The sequence below is a fragment of the Bubalus bubalis genome, chromosome 15, assembly GCF_019923935.1.
Source record: "Bubalus bubalis isolate 160015118507 breed Murrah chromosome 15, NDDB_SH_1, whole genome shotgun sequence".
NCBI lineage: Eukaryota > Metazoa > Chordata > Mammalia > Artiodactyla > Bovidae > Bubalus > Bubalus bubalis.
In genome coordinates, this window is record NC_059171.1 from 73,503,310 (window position 1) to 73,522,856 (window position 19,547).

General features: G+C 35.4%; 1 protein-coding gene across 12 annotated transcripts in view; it reads left to right on the forward strand.

Moving 5' to 3' along the window:
• PHF20L1 (PHD finger protein 20 like 1) overlaps positions 1–19,547 on the forward strand; it is a 72,830-nt gene that overhangs the window by 3,317 nt on the left and 49,966 nt on the right. For 6 of the 12 annotated variants that reach the window (XM_044928853.2, XM_025265547.3, XM_025265544.3 and 3 more), the window contains exons 3-6: positions 14,379–14,550; positions 14,702–14,786; positions 18,992–19,080; positions 19,324–19,401. In XM_044928853.2, the coding sequence (XP_044784788.2) occupies positions 14,379–14,550; positions 14,702–14,786; positions 18,992–19,080; positions 19,324–19,401 (424 nt within the window). Of the gene's footprint in view, positions 1–3,481; positions 3,627–14,378; positions 14,551–14,701; positions 14,787–18,991; positions 19,081–19,323; positions 19,402–19,547 lie in introns of all 12 variants that reach the window. The other 6 variants (XM_025265552.3, XM_044928852.2, XM_006079347.4 and 3 more) reach the window with 4 other exon arrangements.

Here is a 19,547-nt window from a genome sequence, read left to right on the forward strand (position 1 = left end):
CCTACACAGAGATGGGCATTGGAGAGCCTCCTCTCCTGGTAGTGGTTCAGGCTCAGCTCCGCTTGAAGCCCATTTATTCTAATGAAGGGTCTAGCAGTTCAGCAACTCTACCAGACTTTTGGACATTTTTTTTACAATTCTCTTAAAAATGTAGTGGGCATGTTGTAGATTTGTCTTTGATTGATTTGTATTAAGTCAACTTCCTGAGTTGGCAGTGGCAGGCAGAGAAATCTTGTTTAGTCATGATGTTTTACTTTAGACCAGCCTGGGGTTTTTGTCTGTTAGCATCCGGCATTGGAACTCTGCACACATCTGTGACCCCCCCAGCTTAATGGGTCTTTTGGGTTAGTTTGAGGTGGGAAGGCAGTTATTTGGCTTCATGCCACCAAGCTGCATCTCAGTGAGTGTTTCTTTTTAGGGGGCTTAGTTACTCTCATAAGGTGGAAAATATACATAGTGTTCCTAGGAGGGGCTTGGAAAATACCTGGGAACCAGGCAGTTTAGCATCCCCTCCTAGTTGTGATGGGAAACATTGTCTGTAGGTGTTGCCAGTTGTTCTGGGGTTGGGGGGCTCTCTGTGCCCCTAATGGAGAGCCTCTGCATTAGACTGTACAAGGAAAGATGCTATTTTAGTCCATAATTAACTCTCTTTGGTTTTGATTTTGACCAAAGGAAACTTTTTACTTTGAAGGCACTCACAGTTGAATCTCTCTGTGATAGAAGAGGATGAGAGATGCTACTTCTTTGATGTTAATCTTTACTTTTTTTTCTTTTGTTAAAGTTACTAGCTTTTTGAATTTCTAGTTTAATTCATGAGATTCTTTTCTTAGGCTTCCAAACTGACAAAGTTTCAATTGAATTAGCTTCCAGTTTTGAAAAAGTAGATAGTTTATTAGTCCTTCCAGTGGCCTTCAGAGATATTGACATAATTAATTTTGGTATTTGTAAGAAATTCACTTATGGTGAAATGCTTCCTAATTCACTAGCTGTTAAATCAATGATTCAGTAGTTAAAAAGATTATAAAAAAGGACTACTTTAAAAATTAAGTCTGATTTTGCTTTTAGATTATGTGGAATTTCAGAAAACAAAGTTATAGCTTAGGTTTTTCACTGTCTTATGCTTCTCATCAAAAAATTTCAAGTGCTTAGATAGCGTGATATCATGCAGATGTACTCATTCATAAAATTTAGATTTAATTTAAATGACCTCAGTAATAATGATCTCTTTAAAGTGAGTAAACATTAACCAAAATGATCACATATGATAATCACTGACACTTGTCAGTTTGATTTTTATGCATTCATTTATATGAAGATTTTAGCATTCTGCTATAGTGGTGCTTTAATTAAAAACATTAATAGTATTGTATATACATATTCTAGGTAATTGAAAGAAATAATTTTCTTGTTGTGACTTTATTAATGTCAGTAGTCTCAAGAACTGTTTAGGCTTGGGTGACCCTTTAATTTGTAGGACAACTAATTAACTGCTAAGATTTATTGAATTTTATGTGGGGCAGAAAGAAGTCGTGTGAGACATGGTGCTCTTAACAGATTTTATTTCTAAATGGGATAAACTGTATTCTTTATGTTTTGTTAAGGACCATTCTGTATTCCATATAAATTCTATACATTTTTGCTTTAATATCAAATAAAATTATTGAAGGGTTATTTAAGTGTTGAAAAACTTTGATATTGTTATGAGGGCAAAGCAGTTAATCACTGAAAATAACTGAACTTTCGTCCTTCCCACTCTCCTTTCCTTCATACTCTCTTTGGGTTGCATCCATATTGAATGCATCCATAGTTAGTCTTCTACATTTATTCGTTAAACTGGAATAGTAGTGAAGACCTACTTGACATAGAAGTCTTTTGAATTGTAGGCATTAGACAGGGAGGGACATGCAGGAATGCAAATATTACTTACTCTCTTTGTACTCAAGACATTTACAATAAGCATTGTAGCTATTATTAAGAAAATGACTTCTCATAGGTTGATACATTAGCTCTTAAAAAGAAACACACAGAAAAAATTGTGATAGTGAGGCACCTGAATGCCAATTTGTCTTATATGTAGCAGGTTTTTCCTATATAAGAAAAGGTAAAGGAAAATATTTTTTTAGTATGTGCCCTAGAAATAAAAGGATAAACTCTAAATTTAGTGGGCAGAGATAAAGTTCAGTACCTACATTTAGGCTTGGGGTAGAGTTGATTTAATGGGAAGACTATTTTTCTTTGGTAAAATACATTATTGTTCCTTGAGCAAATCATATCACATGCTCTTTGGAGTTCAGAAAGATATTTCATCCTTGGAAATACATTTCACATTTTCAAGTAGCAAATTATTATTTTTTTTGCTTTCAGAGTAGTTTTCCAGCTACATCAGAAAATCCTGGTGGTTTGATTTTACCAGCACTAATGAATGCAGGGTCTGAGAAGCCAGAGAGAGGCCACTCGCCTTCTATCCCTGGTGTGCTTTTAGATCCCTGGATCTGTTCTCTGTGGACTAAACCTAATTCTTACTGAAAAGTGTGGTTGCTTTAATTTTTAAAAAATGTATAGTCTTACTCAAAACATTTTGTTTTTTTCCTCAACAATCTTTTAATTTAAAGGTCTTTAAAAATGCTAATGTTTACAGTTAAGACAATCATCCATTTTCTCTCTTATTTTTATATCCTAACCTAAACATATTGGCTGTATAATCTCTTGGATGCAGTAACATCATAAAGATGAAAATAGATACAGGTTGTTGATACAGGTTGTGTTTGGGAAAAGAGAAAGTTCAGAGTTGAAGTTATGACACACCATCAGTGAATTCTAAAGAGGAAAGAGTCAGGTTGTCACTTTCTGATCTTGTAAATACGGGTAAGTCCTTGAATTTGGTTGGTTTAGCAGTAAAATGAAAGCAGTGTTACTTACTATTACTTACTTTAAGGATCAAATAAAATAATGTATTTAAACTTGCTTCAAATTATATGAAATAATAGATAATTATAAAGCACTGTGGTAAATGCAAGGAAAGAGGAAGAGTTGAAAAATCTTCGGGGATCTGAAGACTCAGGTGTGTAAGTTTTTAAATGTAGCCTTAGTGTTGACATGAGAATGATCTAAGATGTAGAAGGAATATCATGTCATTGCAACATGCTATAAACCATCTTTTTGAGGTGATAATAAAAATCTTTGTTTTTGCAGAGTTTCATAATTTACAAAGCACCTGTAAGATATTCAAGTATCTAATCGTTCTGAGTATTATTCAATAAGAAAAGTGATAAAATCATACCAGTTTTGACTACTGATTTAACTTTAAGATTGAAATTAAAATATTCTATAGCAAATGATTTAGTTATGAAAACACAACAAGTAAAGTAAGTGTGCTCTGGTGTTACTCTTAAAATTGAAATTATAAAGTTAGTTTAAAACATTCAGATGAGTTATGCTCTTCTGACCTTTTTTGGAATATTTCTATTTAATTCTCTTCTAGATCTAAAGGAAAGGAAAATGAAAGATTAAAAAAAAGTGGAGATGTCTCCAAGTGTCAGAGTTTGATAGAACAGTATAAATTTGAATTGGCAAATGCTGTTTCCACACATTTGGAGTTTTTTGAACTGTATGGAACATTTGCAAATGTGAGTTTTTAAAATGTTCATGAACAGAATTTTGTAGAGTGGGAAAATTGAATAAATTCAGATTGTAGCAAGTACACATACTTTATAATTTAAATTAAAATTTTGTATTATCTGAATTAAAAGAGTTGTCTTTTTCTAATCGGATTTGCTATTCAAAGGAAAACACTAGTAGAGGGAAGCTGTGTGGTCTGTATTTGAAACAGAAGAGGAATGTTCCTGAAAAGGAGTGTGTAGAACAAATTTTGCTGGGAGAAATTGAGGGTAAGACGAGAAGGGGGCGACAGAGGATGAGATGGTTGGATGGCATCACTGACTCAATGGACATGAGTTTGAGCAAATTCAGGGAGATAGTGATGGACAGAGAAGCCTGGCATGCTGCAGTTATTGGGGTCGCCAAGAGTTGGGCACAACTTAGCAACTGAACAACGACAAGATCAAATTTAAAAGCTGAAAACATATTTAAATTACATTAGGTGAGTTTGGAATTTGTAGAAACCATGGGTAAATACTTTTAAAATATTCTTTTGCTAATGTAAATAAAGTATGTCCTTTTGTCCATGGAACGTCCCTAAATCTCTTTGTGCTTAGAAGACATTGATTCTAATTTTGGGTCACTAACTACCTTTGAAAACTAATTTCAGCTGTAGACTCAGAAGAATGTACAATCATATTTACACACCAAAATAATTGAATAATCTATTATGGGTGGTGGTAGGAAGCTTAACGGGGAACTCCAGACTAAGGACCCTGTTTGTAGAGAATTTCAAATTGAATTTTGTAAGACTTACAAATCCTGACATTCCTTACAGTAAGAAAGTTAAAAGTTTTGAATCCTAAGATCTAAGTGAACCCTAGTTTAATAATCATCAAACAGGTCTACACCAGTGTACAAGCATTTTAGTTCTTTAATTTTTAAAATTTCCACTTAGAAAGCTCTGAACTTTTTTTTTAATAGTTTTTTGATGTGGAGTGTTTTTTTAAAAGTCTTATATTGAGTTTGTTGCAATGTTTCTTTTGTTTTATGTTTTGGATTTTGGCTGTGAGGCATGTGGGAGCTTAGCTACTGGACCAGGACTGGAACCCGGGTCTCCTGCACTGCAAGATGCAGTCTTTAACCACTAGACTGTAAGGGAAGTCCCTCTATGAGCTTTCAAAGATGAAGTTCTCCCTTTCTCTCCCCTGTTACTCCCCACAAAAAAATGTTGAAAGCAATATTAGAAATAGGTGTAGGGTAGACATATTTGTTTTAAAATACGCCTACTTTATTCTTGTGGTCTTTTCTCTTATGTTCTTTCATTATGTTCATTTTTTTTTTTTTTTAGCTTTTTCTTGCTCAAATTTTTTTTAATTTATTTATTTTAATTGGAGGCTAATTACTTTACAATATTGTATTGGTTTTACCATACATCAACATGAGTCTGCCACGGGTGTACACGTGTTCCCAATCCTGAACCCCCTCCCACCTCCCTCCCCATACCATCCCTCTGGGTCATCCTAGTGCACCAGCCCCAAGCATCCTGTATCCTGCATCGAACCTGGACTGGTGATTTGTTTCTTATATGATATTTTACATTTTTTTTGTTTATCCTAGTTTTCTTGAAAGGCAGGAGAAAAGGAGTATTGAAAAAGGTAGATATAACTAAAGTCAGAAAACGTGGCTTTAGGTGCTGTTATGCCATGAACTATGGAACTTTGGAGAGTTCTTTGCTTTAATGTCCCTAAAATGAAGGTGTGACATATTCAGTGATCTTTCAGGTCCGCTGAACTGGAAACAAAATTTTTTATCTACTTTTTACCTTTTACCTTTTTACCTTTACCTTTTTACAGGTATTTTAGTCTCACCTTTAGATGGGTAATAAATGACTTGAGGCAGAAGTAAAGTAGGTAAAGACTGGAAGTCACATGCAGTGTGCTCAAAACTGCCAGACTCTAGAAGAAGAGAAAATTAATTGAAAAAGATGGAGAACGGTGAATATAATTGGAAACAAATATTTAGAATTTTATAGTACTTGTGTTATAGTGGTGTTGGGAAGGTAGTTACTCTTTCTCCATCCTGTTGTTCTGCTCATTTAAATTCTTTCTTATTAATTTTAATTTTGAAATTACTTAGAATTAAAACTAAAGGCTTTAAGAAGCCAGTAGTTATTCAGTACGAGACTTTAACTTCCTGTATGGTACCCATTTACTAATGAATTGATTCTCTTACTAAGTTCATTGATGCTGGCAACTATATTTTAAAAGTGATTCAGGTGAAGTCCAAAAGAGTGGTTCTCAAACTTGAGCCTGCGTCAGAGTCACCTGACGGGCCCCAGTGCTTTGGTATTTTTATATGACTTTGTATTGAAGAGCTACTAACCATTCCTCCTACTGCCTCATGCAGATCATTAATCAGCATATAAAAATTGTCTTTTTATTAAAGTAGAAGCTGGTATATAAGGTACATTATTTCTGTCATTAAAATTAACTCAACTTGGAGAGAATTATTGCAATAAAATTGAGGAAAGAATGTGGATGTTTAATATTCAGTGTATATTAAAAGTCTCTTCTCATTGCCAAAAACCCAACCCTCTTCAGTGAAAAATGAGTATGTTTCTAGTATATCATGGGTAGGTAAGGTACTAAAGAATAAGCTACTAATATGAAATGCTACTAATATGCAAGCCCTACCCCTTTTACTCATAAAAAGGTGCCCAGGAAATTTCATTGAATTTTAGTGGGTTAGTCAAGAATGAACCTGAAAGTTTTGGAAAGTGAAAGTGAAGTCGCTCAGTCATGTCTGACTCTTTGTGACCCCATGGACTGTAGCCTACCAGGCTCCTCCCTCCATGGGATTCTCCAGGCAAGAGTACTGGAGTGGGTTGCCACTGCCTTCTCCAGGGGATCTTCCCGACCCAGGGTCTCCCGCATTCCAGGCAGACGCTTTAACCTCTGAGCCACCAGGGAAAGTTTTGGGGATATGTTGAAATTTGGTTACCACTATAAAACACTACTGCAAATGAATTATGACTTACTTGTTGAAAACTAAGCATAGAATAATAAGAACGATATTTATCAAACTATTAAGAAATTTCATATCTTTTCATTTTTAAAGTCAGCTAGTGTTTTTCTTAGTTCCCTAACAACTCATATCCCAACTTTCCTATCTTAACTTTTAAATATGTTATGACAGAATCAAGCATGTAAGTTAAGCTACTTTTCCCCCTTACATTCTTTTATCATCATAATGTAATGTTTCATACTTGGACATACTTGAGATGCAGTTTGCCTTTTTTTTTTGAGAATTTTTAATAATAAAACAGAAGAGTCTGTTTGCTTAGTCTTTTTATATGGGGTGAGAGGAATGTTTATTTTGTACAATATAATAAAAGCTATTTTCCATGCTTTCTGGCTAACAAAAACTTTTTGCATTATATTTGTATCAGAAACAAGATTAAAATTAAATTTGCAAGAAAAATAAGCATATAACTTGATTTCATATTGCTTTTGTATCTCTTGAGAAAGAGCCCCCTGTATTATAAGTACTGCAGTAAGGTTGACAGGAGCTGAAAATGATCAGTTGTCAGATGCAGAATATATGATAATCAAAAGCATATTCTTTAAGGATAGACAGACCTCCATTCAGGGATCTACCACTTACTGTTTCGACTTGAGGAAGTTACTTGACTTCCAGAGGTTCTATGACCTCCTTAAATAACTGGAAATAATAGTAGTACCTAACTCAAAGGGTTGTTTGAATATTTAACAAGAGAGTACACTTTAAGAACTTTTCATGGTCTCTGCCACATGGTAAATAAGTGCTAGCTTTAATGATAATAGCAGCATGAACGTTAGTTATTCTAAGAAAATAGAATCTAATAGAAAAGTCACTGTAAATTCCTAAAATTTTAATCATAGATGTATAAGAATATATGACTGTGTAGTATATTAAATTAATTTTTAAATGCTAAATATTAAGAAATCAAAACGGTCAACTGCAACCTGGTAAGGTTAGTGTTTGGAGTTTTGTAACAAATAACAAAGTTTGATCATGTTGGTTTGAACAAATTATATGAAGCACATAAACTTGGAGTAGAATATTGGTGGCATTTTTGGTGGAGTGGGAAAGGAATTTTTGATAGTCTAATTGATTCTTACGGTAGGAGATGGTAATGAGCATAGAGATTGTGTTGTGAGCATTTTGATTTGGTCAGAACCGATGGCATGAGTGAATGTAGGCACAGAGGAGATGCAGATACTGAGGAGGTAGAGCAGCAGGAGTTTAAATCCAGTCATCTGAAATGAAACCTTGATTTGAAAAGTGGTTGCTACGAGTCACTAGGGAAAAATACATAGCTAACTCTGGTCTTACTGTTCTTTGCTGCAAAGATTATGAACAGGTAGGAAGCAGGGTGATCTGTTTTATGTCGTATGTGTGTCTTCGTGATGAATGGCTCTGAAAAGACCTAAGGGATAATGTGGTGAGATCCTTGGAATTCAGTGTTGGAACAGATGCAGTTTTGATGTATATAACCATCCTCTGAGCGTTCTTAAAATTTAGATTCTTTGGATTTATGCTTCATTGTGGAATATCAAGTTTGAATTAATCAAAAGGGTTTTGTTTTCAGCGTGTTGTTCAAGTGTGAAACAAACTCGCATGCAGTGCCTAGAAGCGTGTCATCTAAAAATGCTGTTCTGGCAGGTGACATTGTAGTTGTGATCCGTTAATGTGTGAGGAAACACCTGAAAATTACAAAGCATAATTAAATTTAAAGTGTTTCCAAGAAACTAAACATTTTAAAAGGTTAGCAGCTTATAAGAATCTTAGGTTTGCGTTCGACTTCATTCTACATTAATTTTTATTATTTGGCAGATAAACCTCTTCTGACAATTATATGTAAGGAAGGTCTCTATTTCTATACCTTATAATATGTTTTGGTCATTTTTTATGACACATTGAGGGTTTCTTGCTAATGCAGTTCCTATCCACAAGACTGTTCTGAATTGTTAATTCTAACTCCTGGAGATCCTGCTAACATTTAAATTACATTGAAGTCATTTTTCAAGTGTATTTCATCCTTTAAAAATTGAAGAACTGCTTTATCCAAGAGAACATCTGATTTAGGTATTCTCTCTGTGTGCTACTGCAGTGTACCTTTATTAGCTATTACATCATATTGTAATTGTATTACCTTATTTGATTCCCTTTTCTTCTCCTCTCCCTCCTGAATTTGTTGATTGTTTGTAGCTTTATTCCTACTTTAGTGTCTGACATTCAGTGAATTAGAGACTCAGTGCCGAGTTAAATGGATGAGGAACTGTCAATTTTTTAATTTGTGTAAATTAGAAATTTTACTGTTTTACCAGTATAAACAAGGATTATTATTTAAAATACATAATTTGAATAATTTATTGGGTCAGTTGCCTTTTTGATTAACACAGCCCTTGTTCATATGATGAGTGAAATCTCAGAGTGAATTCTGATGGTCTTTGGGATATTTGGTAGTGCTCAGTGGGTGGTAACCTACTGATGAGTAGTTAACAGCCATGTCCTTTGGCTTACGTGCTTTAATCTGTCAGGTTATAGTCCTGGCATAGCTGCGTGCCCATCATCGTTTCCTTGCTCCCAGGAATGTGGAACACCTGTGGTCTGAGGGCTAACAGATGGTCTTGCTTTCCAGAGGACTTTTTTTTTTGAATCATGAACCCCTTGGAAATCTGATCAAAGTTGGGAACCCTCCTCTCAAGAGAATACTTGTACACTTCTGGGCCAAACGGTTTTTTTACGTACATTCTCAGGGAATCTTGGTCTCCTGATCTAGCTGTCAGTTAGGACTTGTCATGTAAAACAGTTAATAACATGAGCCAGTGTAGTCATTCATCTGTAATGGTAATTCCCATTGTAGGTTTCTTATTTCCTTTATGTTTTGACAATAGACTTGAGTTGATGTTATAGGGAACCAATACAGTTTATTCAGTGTGTACCTAGTCTCTTTGCTCAGTGTCTGGTTTTTAATGAATTACAGAGTTAGTTCAGAATCCATAAAGCTTGCTACTCTCTGACCCATCTTGGGTAAGTGGGAGGCACCAGTGACAGTGTTAAAATGCTGGTATTATTGGATGAGGCAATAAAGTGGAAGGTGAAAGTAATTTTTGTTTTTGATAATGGTCTTGCTTTAGTCGGGCTTCCCTTGTGACTCAGCCAGTGAAGAATCCGCCTGCAGTGCGGGAGACCTAGGTTCGATCCCTGGGTTGGGAAGATCCGCTGGAGAAGAAAAAGGCTACCCACTCCAGTGTTCTGGCCTGGAGAATTCCATGGACTGTATAGTCCATGGGGTCACAAAGAGTCGGACATGACTGAGCGACTTTCACTTCACTTTACCCTGCTGTTACAGCCACGGTTGAACTGGACCATTAGAGAATTTGACCACACTGATTCAGAAAGAGTCCTAAGAAATCAATTGCGAGATTGCGTGCTTAGTCAAGTCACTTCAGTTGTGTCTGAATCTCTGCGACCCCATGGACCATGGCCTGCCAGGCTCCTCTGCCCATGGGATTCTCCAGGCAGGAACACTGGAGTGGGTTGCCATTTCCTTCTCAGAAGTAGAATTGCACATATGAAAATTTTGTTAAATTCAGCAAGGATCATTCTCAGTGTTTCTGAATGCTGTTTGTTTCCATTAAACCTAATAAACAACTTAGGATGGATTATTTTTTCTTGCTAAGTTTGCCCAGAGTAAACTCTGTTCTCTTAAGATTCAAGTGCAAAAGACATACAAGGGTGAGATAGGCCCAGAGCAATGGAGGCAGTCCCTTAATTTCTACACTGGTTAACATCATTTAAACAGTGCAAGTAGTTTAAAGTGGGATATGATAGGGAAGACAGATGTGGAAATTTTATGATATTTTGTTGTATCGTCATAAGGAATAGTAGAGCTCTGTGTAGAATTTTGGCGTTGACGAATCATAGCCCTAGTTGCCTTCTCTCCATCTGTTTCTTTTGAACCCTGGAGAGGTGCCAACTATGTTATTTGTTTTTGTTTTCTTCTTATCCCTAATTGTTTTAACTCTGAAATTCCAGTCTCCCACTTTTCAGATTTTTTTTCCCAATCATTTGCAAACATTTGGGACTCAGCCTAGTCACTGTTCTTTACTCTTAACAGCTTTCCATGATTCATCCTTTGAAAAGCAAAAACAAAAACATTATCACTACATCTTCCAAATTCAGTAAGAAAAATTTTACATTCCATCCATACTCAGTTATAATAAAACATACATTGTGCATCAAAATAATTGCTATGGTTCAAGATGTAGAGGCATTTGTGAATACATTTGTTCAGAAATATTTTTTATTCACTGAGTATCAAGGCATTACTATGGGCCATCTTGAATAGGGAAATCATTTAACTGTATAGAATAAAATAATAATAGGGCTATATGTTAAATTACCATTTTGTGTATTTTAAATGGATAGCAAAGATCTTGATGTTAGGGTTTTTTTCTAAGGTTAACTGATAACCAAATTAAGTACAGACTTTACAGGATTCCCTGTTTGAATATAATGAATGAAGAGGCATTTCACTGGTTCACTATTTCAGGGCCCTTTAGTTTGAACCTAGCTAATCAGTCCAGTCTGAGCTCCCACTCTTCTTTACTCACCTTACTACTTACCATATAGTCTAACCAAAGGGAACTGTTTCCTGAAAGTGCCCCTCCAAGTCTCTGGTCCTGAGGTCCTTGAAGACAGAAACCACATTCTGTTTGTCTGAATCCTCCTTGTCCAGCTGATGCTCAACCCTGAATCACATGATGGTTTTAAGTAAATGAACATTGATTGAATAAATGAGTAATGCATTGTATACACTTTACCTTTGTACCATGTTGATTAAGTCTGAATCCCTAAAGTCTCCCACCAAGACCAACATAGGTAACTTCTCCCAAGAATGGTCACCATGGCGCCAGTTTTCTCTGAAATATTAACTGTTGCATCTTATGTAGGATTTTGGTAAAGTCAACTATACTTCAGTGAAAAAAAGCAAATTATATTCAAATTAAAAAAAAATAAAGGCAAAGAGAAATCAAAGTTGAAATTCGTATTGTACTACTGCTCACTATCTTCAGGGAAAACTAACTTGTGAGAAAATATGTTAATGATCGAATTAACTCTGAAAAATTCATGGTTGTTCAGAACTAAAAGCTTGATGCAAAGGAGAAAAAAAATGTTTTATAAACTTAACAGTTTACCATGTATGGTATAATTACTTTGATATAGGCCTTACCGCATTTCTCCTGTAGGCTCTTTGTACCAGTTAGCTCTGACTTTGAATACTCTTACATGTGTGTCCTTGGACAGTCTTCATCTGTTAAATGGTGACTGTGTTATCTGTACCTTGGATGGTTACCAGGCTCTGATGAGATAAGGTATATAAAAATCAGCTGATGCTCAATAGAGGAAGAACATAGGGCCTGACGGATTTATGACTCTCAGAAATAACATGCAGCTTCTGTCTGCTCATCTGACTCTAAGCGAAGCTCCTTGAAGATAAGGGTTAGTTATGTTTCCTTTTAACCTGCCATTTGTTTGTATACATTTAATTGTATACATTTAGAATTTGAAGGAACTTATAGAATAAACCTCTTATTTTCTTGTTCAAAATCAAAAAGATATAAACACATAAATTAGAAACTTAGTTTTTATAATTGATAGAACACCTTTTATAGTAGTTAAATGGCTAGTGAATGTTGAAAAATAAAGAAGAACCTTATCTCTAGGCTTCCCTTAATGCTATTGGCATTTTTTGTTTTGATTTGAAAACCAGAGCAGCAGAAACAAATCAGCAAAACTACAGAAGACAAGCATTTTTGATTCTAAATGGGGAATCGGCATGTCCACCTCAGGGAGTGTGTGTTGAGCCCCTAGGTTTTCCTGTGTTTGTGCTTCTCTTTAACAGAATGTTTCCTTATCACATGTATGCCCTCTAAAGAGTGAAACTGCTATCTCAGCTCTGAAGAAATGTACAGATTTTCTTTCTTTAACATCAGTTGTTCACCCTGAGCATTCCCGCAGTAGCCAGTGTGTCTCTCTCACTGTGAAAGTGCTGGGGGTACAAAGGTGACCGTGACTCAGTCCCCGAAACTCACAGGCCCTTGTAATTGCTAACATCCTGTTTCTGAGATGTCTCCTACCTCGCGAAGTGTTAGTAAATACTTTGTGATGAAAGGGGTTACATGCTTTGGTCGTAGTGAATGCCTTATTCCAATCTTGTTGACAGAACCAAGAAGTCTTCAATAAAGAAAATGGTTTATTTAATCCAGTATTTTCCTACCTTATTTGACCATAGGACCCCTTTTTTTGTGTCATATGTTTAATGTCTCAAGGGCTGTAAATGCTTCACAGCCCACAGTTTAGGATCCTTCACAGATGATTGTGATGAGATGGGTGCAGTGAGAGTACCAGGGGGTGTAGAGTTGGGGGTCTTCACACAGGTGATTCCATGTTAAATCAAGTCTTGAATGATGAGTGTACAGAGGAAGGGAAGGGCAGCTTAGGTCTAGGCAGAAGGAACAGAACAGACAAAAGCATAGGTGTTTGACAAGGCATGGTATGTTTAAGGAAATTCCAAATAGGTCAGTGTCATTAGACTGAAGGGAGGAAAGAAGCTATAGCAGAGAACGATTCGGGGCCCTTGAAATGTATAAAAAGCCTTGAATAGCGTAAATGTGTGAAGCAGGTAGTACTCAGTTCTTAATTTAAAAGTTATGTGAGGGCTGTTTTGCTTTATATTTAAATTTGTTAATATAGATTTATATTTATTCTACAGGGGAAATAAAAAACTGATAGAACTAGTAAAAGTATAAAATAAACCATATGGCTAAATAATCTACTATGTGCTGCTGTTGAATTCTTAGTGTTACCTAATGTTACTTTCGAAAAATCTTTGAGTCTCTGTAAAGATTACATATTGTATACATTAAGAATTATGAAGCTTTTTTTTGTTAAAAGTTTCAGGTTAACTAATTTTTATTTTGGAATTAATCCTGGGAGAATCAGCACATGTGAAGACAGAGCAATGTGATACTGTTTCTATATTCTTAAATTGAAGTTTTAACTCAAATTTCCATACCAGCATTAATACTTATTATAAAATATTGGATAGTATGAAAAATAGAAAAGAGAAAGTACTTTATTGTCATAGACAAATGTGTGTCATTTTTTGCTCGACCAATGTATTACTATTTAACATTTTATATATTTATAATTCTAGTAATCACAGTACTGCTTTTTTACATTTTCCTACATTATAAATTCTTTGTAAGCATTACATTTAAAATCTGTATGATACTCCATTCAGCAGATATACCATAGTTTATATAGTTATGGACAGTTTTCAGGTTTTTTTTAACCATATGGTTTTTATTTTTTTGTTATACATGCTTTGTGTATATAGTTCCAAAATTGGAATTTTTGAGTCAAAAGTAAGAATATGTTTAAAGCTTTTGATGCATGTTATCAAATTATTTCCCAAGATAGCATAATTTATATTATAAATAATATAATTTATATGTCCGCTGGGATTGAACTGTTAATATTTCAGTAGGTCTTGAGAGCAATCATTAAAAAGAAAAGACAAAGACTAAAGCGAACTTTGTTGGTCAGTAGTTTAAAAATATGGGTCCATATTGTTTATGGGTATAATAGTAAGCAGTATTTCAGTTCATGCTTTATGTAAACAAATGTAAGAATTTTCTCCTGATATGGCTTTTTTTATTTTTGAGGTATCCATCACGAATTGAAAAAATTGACTATGAGGAGGGCAAGATGTTGGTCCATTTTGAGCGCTGGAGTCATCGTTATGATGAGTGGATTTACTGGGATAGCAATAGGTTGCGCCCCCTTGAGAGACCTGCATTAAGAAAAGAAGGGCTAAAAGATGAGGAAGATTTCTTTGTAAGTAGCAAGCCTTTCTGTTTGCTAGATATGTAATGATGTATTTTTTAAAGGAATTCTGTTAAATTTTACAAAAGCTTGTTTTTTTTTTAATTAAGGAAATGCTTGTTTATTATACATGGTATTGATTTTTAAAAGTTGTTTAAAATAGGATTTTAAAGCTGGAGAAGAGGTTCTGGCTCGTTGGACAGACTGTCGCTATTACCCTGCCAAGATTGAGGCGATTAACAAAGAAGGTACGTATTTGAAATGATCTGAGAATTAAGATGGGATTTACAGTAAAATTTAACTATATTTCTAATTTTAATTAACGCATGTAGTTGTTACATGTAGCTGTTACTTCTCTTTGATTTATACTTTAATTAGTCTAATATTTTTTTAGGACAAAAATTTAATTTGTTATGTATTTAATTCATTATATATTGTATAGAATAAGATGATATGTAATATGCTGCCTAAGTAGAGTAATTAGGTTAGTAGTTGGTTAAAATTTTTCAGCTTTCAGTTGACAGGCTTATATTATACACATTTTATTTCTGCTTCTCTGTTTCTAGTTTGCTGGCTAAATTATTTTTATGAACATCTTTACCTGAGTGCCAAAGATACAGGAAAATTTAAATCAGTTCAGGTTGGAAGTAAAACAGTACAATATTTTCTGAGGAAAGAGTATGGAACTTTATCAATATGAGGATTTCCTTTCTTGCATCTTTTTCCCTGCCCCCTTTTAATTAATTTTTGTACATAATTAATTTTCCTATCAGCCTTTTGTGATATCTAACATTAATACAGAGGAGAAGTTACTGAATTTACCAGATACATGGAAAATAACACAGAAATCAGGTGTGCTAGTGTGGCATAAAACAAGAAAATCTGTTGCACAGATAATTAATTTTAAAACTTGTAGACCAACTAATTTGGAAACAGATTATAATTAATATTTAAATTATTATTGGAAATATACGTAAATATTTCAAATTTCTGACTTCAAATCTCATTTAAATAATAATTGTGAAATACTTATAAGTATATTTTCCAAATCAGTAGTATGTTGTTTTCCTATTACAGTGATTTCTCAAACTCTACCACTCATTTATTTTTTTACTAAAGAAACACATTGAGAGAATTCCCTGGCAGTCCAGTGGTGAGGACCCAGCACTTTCACTGCTGAGGGCCTGGGTCCAGTCCCTGGTGGGGAATTTTAAGATCCCATAAGCCATGCAGCAGGACCAAAAACAAAAAACAAACCCACATTGATACATTTTTTGCAAGATGAGCATTTAACTTAAGTAAGGGGATACTTACTTTACCTTGTATCTTGAAAGCCAAACAAATGAGCTAGAAAAGGAGGGTTGAAGAGGTTTTCTGGCAGAAGAAGTGGTATATACAAAAGAATAGAAGACAGACATGCCGTTTTTAAGGAACTGCAAGTCTTTGATGTGACTGGAGTGAAGGATTCCTTTCAGGTTTGTAGAAGAACAGAAGAGGTGGAGGAAAGAAACAAAATTGGTATATGAAGTATCTTGTAGTCTTGCTAAAGAATTTAGCTAAGGATTTAAGCTGAAAATTTAACAAAAAACTTGAGAAAAATTACGAGGTAAGAGAAGAAGAAAAAAAGAAAACATTTAATTAAAAAGAAATACAGTAAAAAATGTTAAGTGTGAAAAAGTAAGTTACAGTTTTCTGGCTAGAATTGATGATGTAACTTTACAAAAGCCTTAGTCTAATTTATTGTTTTAGTTAATTGAAATAACAGATATGGCTGTGAGCTTATTACTAGTCACCTGAGGGACATCTCAGTTAAGTTTTCAGGTTACTTCTTTCCTAGTGGGGCCTTTAAATCAATGTTTACTTAAACTTCTGGAAAGCTGTATTTCAGAGCTCACGTTCCCATGTCCTATATTGGCTCCTCAGGCATCTAGTTCAGAGTCTAGCACAGAGTTAGGGAGTCAGTAACAATTTTTGGAAGGAAAAGAAGTAATGAATCCATTTTGTTAGATAATTGGATCTTACCCAAACAGAAGAAAAGCCATGACTAATTCCTTGCTCCTTGGAAGAAAAGCTATGACAGACCTAGACAGTGTATTAAAAAGTGGAGACATCATTTTGCTGACAAAAGGTCCATCTAGTCAAAGCTCTAGTTTTCCAGTAGTCATGTATGGATGTAAGAGTTCAACTGTAAAGAAAGCTGAGCACTGAATAATTGATGCTTTCAAATTGTGGTGTTGGAGAAGACTCTTAGGAGTCCCTTGGACTGCAAGGAGATCAAACCAGTCAGTCCTAAAGGAAATCAGCCCTGAATGTTCATTAGAAGGATGGATGCTGAAGCTAAAGCTGCAGTTCTTTGGCCACCTGATGCGAAGAACTGACTCACTGGATAAGATCCTGTTGCTGGGAAGGATTAAGGGCATAAAGAGAAGGGGGCGACAGAGGCTGAGATGGTTGGATTGCATCACCTACTCAATGGACATGAGCTTGAGTAAGCACTGGGAGATCATGAAGGACCGGGAAGCCTGGCGTGCTGCAGTCCATGGGGCTGCAAAGAGTCAGACTTGAACTTGGCGACTGAACAACAACAACCCAAACAGAACAGAATTAAACAGTGCTCTCTGTTTTCATTATGAGAAATTTCTTTAAACGTGCAGAGCTTTGAGACCTTTCTTACAAGCGTGAAGCTTCTTTTACAAAGCACATGCATATGCACATGTACTACATGCTCAGAAACAAGCCACCCTCATTGTTTATCCTATCCCATTTGTCCATAGGCATGTAATACAGAAATTTAAGCTTACATCAGTGGAAGAATGATGTTACTCATTGCAACCTCTGCCATTTCAAGAGCAGTTTGAGGAAGCCCTTAGTGAAATATTGGCAGATATAACTTGTTTTTAAACATTTTCTATGGGAGGTATTAATTTAGTGATTTTCCTGTGTGGCCCACAGGCTGAATGAGCCTCCCTTGGTCTACTGCCACCATCCTTCCCCTCCCCCCTTAAAAAAGGAAGCCCTCAGAGCACTTTGTTCACTGCAAAAGCTAAACAAAACTAACAAATGTGGACATTTAGGTATACATAATATGTCTTGGAGGAGTTGGAGAGAAGGGGCAAATCACTTTAGGCTGGAGTGATCAGGGAGGTTTTCATATGATGGGTGGTATTTGAAGAGCTGATCCTTGAAGAGTGGGTTGGAGTTGAGAAAGGAAAAGGCATCACAGCGGGGAGACTGTCCTCAGAGGCGGGGGGTGAGTGCATGGTCAGTGTGGTGCAGAGTTTGCCCTCATCTGCAGTGCCACGTGAGGAAGGAGGAGGGAGGGGCACGAACGGTGGTAGTGTAAGGGGCACAAGTGGTTTTTCAGTCTCACAGTCTTCCTGAATTCTTCACATTCTTGCTCTTCAGCTGCTCCGTTTCTTTCGTAATTTGGGTTTAGTTCTTTATGTCCATGATTTGTATGTAATGGTAATTATAGAAAGATATGAAATCAATGGTATTATTCATATTACAAAGAAAAGAAAATCTTTGTACATTGATGTATTGGCTTTGATGCCAATTGTTTATACCTCTTTTGTAAAGATCAAATATCTGTTTACATCAAGTGTCACGCAGCCCACATTGGTTTGGTACAGGAAATGATAGAAGAACACTGGGATTTCCATAAATATAAAATCTGTGTAATTTATATGTTTTCTGATGGTACTGACAAGCATGAAAGCATGGAGTCTGTAACGAAAAGTGAGTGTCCTTTGAAATAGTCATGTAAATAGAATCATGAATCCCAACAGCAGGATGGTTTAGTGGGAAAGACATGGGAATCAGGGTTTCGGGGAATGGCTGTGCTGCTGATAAACTGTCATTGGACGCAGCGTTTCGTTTCACGGAGGTCAGTGTTTATTGGCACAGGAAGATTGTCATGCCAACGATACGTAAAACGGTGTGTAGCTTAAAATCCCAGGAATCTGTAATTCTTGTTTGCCAGTTAACTAATATTGCAAAGAAATAATCCTTCCCTGAGAAAAGGAATAATCCTTTCCTGAGATTTTTCTCCCTGATTTTTCTGTTATTTAGAAAGAAACTTTCAAAGACAGCAAATGCTGATTCTTAGAAATATTATTCACTTTTGTAAATAATAATTTTATTTTCTTCAGGTATATTATAACATAACTGATATGTTATTTAAACATATATTTGTTATAAATTTTAAAATCCTCCAGTAAAAATCAGAGTTATATGCAGCTAACTTATCAAGATGGGATTTGTGCACCCCTTAAGGGAAATCGGAGTTATTTTTACAGTGAAACAGACTGTAAACTCCATACACTTGATGTGTGTTTGCAGTTACTGCAGTCACAGGGTGTTTATTTGTGTCAGGGCATTACTTGTTTGATATCAGGTGTTGCTGTAAGACTGAATTATGTTTTCTAATGATCCTGACTCGCTCCTATTTCAGGAACGTTCACAGTTCAGTTTTATGATGGAGTAATTCGTTGTTTAAAACGAATGCACATTAAAGCCATGCCCGAGGATGCTAAGGGGCAGGTAAGAGTGTTCAGCATTCCTAGCTTCCCAAAGGGATGTCTTCTTGAATGGTGACTGATAAAATATATATATACTTTCACATATATATATATTTTAAAGTGAACTAATTGTAGGATTATGTGCTGATAGCCCCAAATAGCAGCAAGAAAGAGAAGCTTCGAATGTAAAATCAGTTATACACTTGATTTTTGCTTCTTTGGTTTTAGACCTGCCCAAGTTACAGGTCACTAGTTTCTGTTCCAGGTGAAAGCCCAGCATCCACTAAGCTGGTGTTGTCCTAGCGACCCAGCTGGATCGTGTAACCAGTCTATGGGAAGTGAGGTGAGTGCCTTTTTTGTTAATTCTGTTTCATTTTTCCTGGTATATGGTTATCATTTAGAAAGTTAATTTTTAATATAAAATTTTATATTGAGTTTCTTATCTTCTTCTTTTCTTCTGTAAATCATAGTCATTAATTTTCTTTCAAA